Source organism: Hipposideros armiger, unplaced genomic scaffold (genome assembly GCF_001890085.2).
Source record: "Hipposideros armiger isolate ML-2016 unplaced genomic scaffold, ASM189008v1 scaffold_585, whole genome shotgun sequence".
In the NCBI taxonomy this organism is placed as follows: Eukaryota; Metazoa; Chordata; class Mammalia; order Chiroptera; family Hipposideridae; genus Hipposideros; species Hipposideros armiger.
Window position 1 is genome coordinate 1,383,020 of NW_017731935.1, and position 4,468 is coordinate 1,387,487.

The following is a 4,468-nucleotide window of genomic DNA, read 5'->3' on the forward strand; positions in this document are numbered from 1 at the left end:
GTCACCCTGGGTCTTGCTGAGCCTTTCTCTGTAACTGTCTTGGGCCCGCTTTGAAGACATGGCACTTATACGAACACAGTTCCCAGAACGAGCTGCTCTCTCAGGTACCACAGGGCAGGCTCTGCAGCTGTGTGGCCCACAGAAGGCTGGCATTGGGCAGGGGAGTGAAAAAGGACTTTGGGGAGGGGGTCACACCATGTGACACCTACTGTGCCATGCACTATTCCAGGCACCAGAAACAAGGGGAATAAAACAAAGCTGGTGCTGCCTGGGGAGACAGACAATCAAGGTGACATCAGACACAGGTGACATCAGAGAAGACCCTCCCCTGTGGAGCCCCTCCTATGGAGAAAGCAAAAAGGAAAGCACAAGGGGGGAGGGCGGAAGGGCACCTGTGGCAAAAGGGGCTGTAGCAGGGTGACTAGGGACCTTTCTGAGGGTGATGCCTACCAGGATTGGGGTCCCTGCGTCAGGGGGCTGTCAGCAGGTGAGATTTCTCTAAGGAGAGTTACACATACTTGTTGCCTGGCTAACCTGATCAATTCTAGTGCAGACTTCAAATTAACCCTTCCCCAACTGCCACTGACAATCGTTTCAATCCCATCCCGAGGTCTCAGAAACTTAAGCGGTTTAAAGTCATATAAAAGAACTCAACCAGGAAGGGTCTTTTGCACAACCTGGTTTTCTCCATGTTAGGGAAAATTCTGTAAGGCCAGACACTTGTGCCAAAGTATCTGAAAGCTCTGTCTTTGAGAATTTGGGGCCAGATGTAAACGGAGAGACCTGAAAAGGTCACAGATATCAGGATAGAGACTACCTTCAAATTAGGGACATTCAGCTAAATGATGAGCTGGGTTTCCTTTCAAGAAGCATCTACAGACCCCAGTCAGGACCCCCCTCTCATTTTGAGAGCTGTTAATTTCTGCTCTAATAAAACTATCCTGTGATGAAAACCTTAAAAAAAAAAAAAGCATCTACACATATATGTTTAAATTCGGCCCTTATGGTGCTCCAAAGGTAGACGGGGCACATGTTAGCTCCACAAACAACAAACTGATTCAAGTGCGGACAGGCCAACTACTAGGCCAAAGGCCGACAGCGAAGTGTGCAGTGTGTGCACATCCAGTCTACAAGCCCCAGGCCTGTCCTCTTGCCTTCCCCCACTCCACGGGCACCTGGCCCTGGTAGGGTGAATAGTGACCGTGGGATGCCTTCTCCTCACAGGATTCCAGGTCCCCCAGACCCCCTGGGATCAAGACATGCAGGATGGGACTTAGCACCTCTCAGGCCACCCTCTGCCCCTCACCTCCCCCACCCCTCAGAAGTGTGCTGGACCAGTGAGCCAGGGCGGGGGAGGGATGCAGGTGAGGGAGCTCCCAGGGACAGCAGGGCACAGAAGTCCTGCACTGACTGGGCAAGAGGGAGGAGAGACACAGAGCAGAGGGTCTGCTGCCTCGGGGCACAGCCTAGAGGAAAACCCCAGGTGGGAGAGGGTTCCCACCATCTGCAGGATGGACAGCCTGCCTGGGATGACGGCTGTCAGGGCCAGCGGGCTCTACGGGATTGGACTTTTGTTCAAACGCAAAGAGACTGCACGTTAGTTCGGTGGGGAAGGAAGGCAGCGGTGGTGTGTGGGCTGGTCTCAAATGATTCTCTGAAAACACCGCTGAGATCTGGGGGACCCGGGGGACTCCTGTGTTGGGCTGGGTGACTCGACCTGTGAACACACATCTCAGGGCAAACACAGGGACAACTTTATTTCCTGAGCTGTACAAGTACTAAAGTATTCCCGATAGACCACCAGCAGGCTCGCACACTAACAATGCCAAAGACACAAAGGTCTGCATGTCACAAAGGCCATTTCTGACCAGACCTACACAGGGCCCCTCTAGTGGGGTAAAACATGAGCACTGTCCTGCTAACAAGGCTGCCTGGCACCCAGGCCCACCATCCCTGGAAAGGCCAGGGCTCTGCTCTCTGTGGCCCTGGACAGTCCTCTCTGCTCCTCACCCAGGCCGCCCATGCACGGCTGCCGACTAGACCAGGACAGTGAGATCAACACGCTGCGGGGTCACCTCAGAAGCAGATATGACCCCACCGTGAAGGAAACATGTTCCTGCTACGCTCAGCATCTGGATGTGTTTCACTGACAGCAAACCTCTCCCATACGGTGAGCTGGAAAGTTCCTCCTGACCCAGAGACCCTGTGATGGCGAACCTCACTTCTGTCCACTGTGAGGTCTCTGCACATGAAGCTGAGAAGCTCTCCTCCCAGGACTGCAGCCCCGTCTGCGCAGCCATTTCCTAAGCTATTCGTTATGCAGTTTCAACCACACTTCACTTAATTTTTGAATTACATGTTTTCATTCTTAAACACCTTTTGAAAGTACCAAGTCGACTTTTTAAGTAAAAATGCTGTTGCGTAAGTAACAAGAGGAGAGCTGTAATCACTACACCAAACACTCTTCAATCTAGTTTCACAGTTAAATGGGAAAGACAAACCCAACATTCTGCATTTCACACGGAGAAATACAAACATCTTCTACCATGCTTTTCCAAACCTGAAATGACTGTCTTTTTTGACTAGGCAATGTTCATTATTTAAATCAACAGAAGAGTCAATCGTGGTAGTTTTAAAGTAAAAATTCGTTTCCTTCGTGCACCGTGGTTCACTGGATTGGTCCTACCATTTCTGAGCTAATGAATAGCTAGAAACATTCCCATCGTTGGCAACAATTTCCCAAGTGTTTTTCGGTCTCACACCACTTCCCCCTGCACTCCCTTCAGACCCCAGGGATGCAAATCCATCCAGAAAAGCATATTTTCCTGATGAATATTTATGAAGTTATGGGAAAACTTTGCTAAACTGTGTTCCAGCAACGACAAAGTCAGAGCTTCCTCCCCCCGGAACAGCGGCGGCGGGTCCCCTACCTGGGCGCCCGGGCGGTCCGCGCGGAGAGCCATGGTGGCGCCGCCTTCGTCCCGCCTCAGGGGGAAGCGTCTCCATAGAGGCCGCCGCCCGAAGCCATGGCGCGAGAGGGGCCCGCAGTCCGCGGGGTGGGGTCCCGGCCGCGCCCCCTTCCCGCGCTGCGGCGGAAGAGGAGGGCGGACCGCGGCGGCGGGGCTGGCGGGGCGGAGGTCTCAGCTCGCGGGGCCCCGAGGGGGCGGGGTCTCAGCTCGCGGGGCCCCCGAGGGGGCGGGGTCTCAGCTCGCGGGGCTCCGAGGGGGCGGGGTCTCAGTTCGCGGGACCAGACGGGGCGGGGTCTCAGCTCGCGGGGCTCCGAGGGGGCGGAGGTCTCAGCTCTAGGAGCCCCGAGGGGGCGGGGTCTCAGCTCGCGGGGCTCCGAGTGGGCGGGGTCTCAGCTCGCGGGGCCCCGAGGGGGCGGGGTCTCAGCTCGCGGGGCTCCGAGGGGGCGGGGTCTCAGCTCGCGGGACCAGACGGGGCGGGGTNCTTCCCTTTATGGAAGTAAAACAGTAAAATATGGCAAAAATGCACAGTTTGGTCTTCCATCTTCAACTTGTTGTAAAATCTCCAAAACTCAACCAATCACTCAATTTTTTTTAGAATGAAGCTAGAACTGTCAGCTGTCAAATGACATACCAATAACCTACATGCAAATGACTCTAATACTTCCAAAATGAACTAGTGCCACCTGTTGCAAACATGCAGCATGACTTTTCTGACAACCGAATGTATTAACATATTTTAGAGAGCCACATACTCTATGATTCCATTTATATGAAATATGCAGAGTAGATAAATCCATAGACAGAGAGCACATTAGCAGTTCAAGTGCTGGGAGAGGGTGCAATGGGGACGCACTGCTCAATGGCTGTGGGGTTTTAATATGGGGTGACAAGTTCTGGAACTGGACAGAGGTGGTGGTTGCACAACACTGTGAAAGTGCTAACTGCCACTGAATTGTTACCTTTAAAATGGTTAATAAGTTATTTTTTAAAAAATTAGTTGCAGTACCTTCCAGAAACTGTGCTAGTATATTTTTTCCTCATTTGTTGCTGTTGTGCTCTGCCCTCAACCCATGCACAAGCTTTTCCTACTTCGTGTTGTGCCTTGGGGACAGGTTACGTTCGTCTGAGACCACTCAACACAGTCACTGGTCACCTTTGAGTCTGTGCTGCAGTCATGGCCGTGACACACAAATGTCAGATCGAGAACTAAATACTCATATCCCCAATGTGGTACTCCAGGCTGACTATATCCTCATTTCAATTCAGTTTTCTTTAGTCTTCCTGAATCCACAAAGAAAGCTCTGAGACCCTTGAACAAGTGGAGTTCATGGCCTATTGATTTGGACACTTCTACCAAATTGTTGTTTTTTTTAAGATTTTATTGGGGAATTGGGGGAGAGGAATAGCACTGGGGAATCAGGGGAAGGGGAACAGACAAGTTGCTGTCCTTTTGTTCTTCAGTCTAGTTGTGGAGGACGTCGCTTCACTGGCCCATGTTG

The 4,468-nt window shown here is 52.2% G+C and overlaps 1 protein-coding gene across 1 annotated transcript in view; it reads right to left on the minus strand.

The window, feature by feature from the left end:
* The window catches only part of PLEKHG4B (pleckstrin homology and RhoGEF domain containing G4B), an 81,928-nt gene extending 78,812 nt beyond the window's left edge, over positions 1-3,116 (minus strand). The window contains exon 1 of the mRNA XM_019624356.1: positions 2,931-3,116. Within this exon, the coding sequence (XP_019479901.1) occupies positions 2,931-2,963 (33 nt within the window). The 5' untranslated portion in view covers positions 2,964-3,116. The remainder of the gene's footprint in view (positions 1-2,930) is intronic.
* Between the last annotated feature and the right edge of the window lie 1,352 nt (positions 3,117-4,468).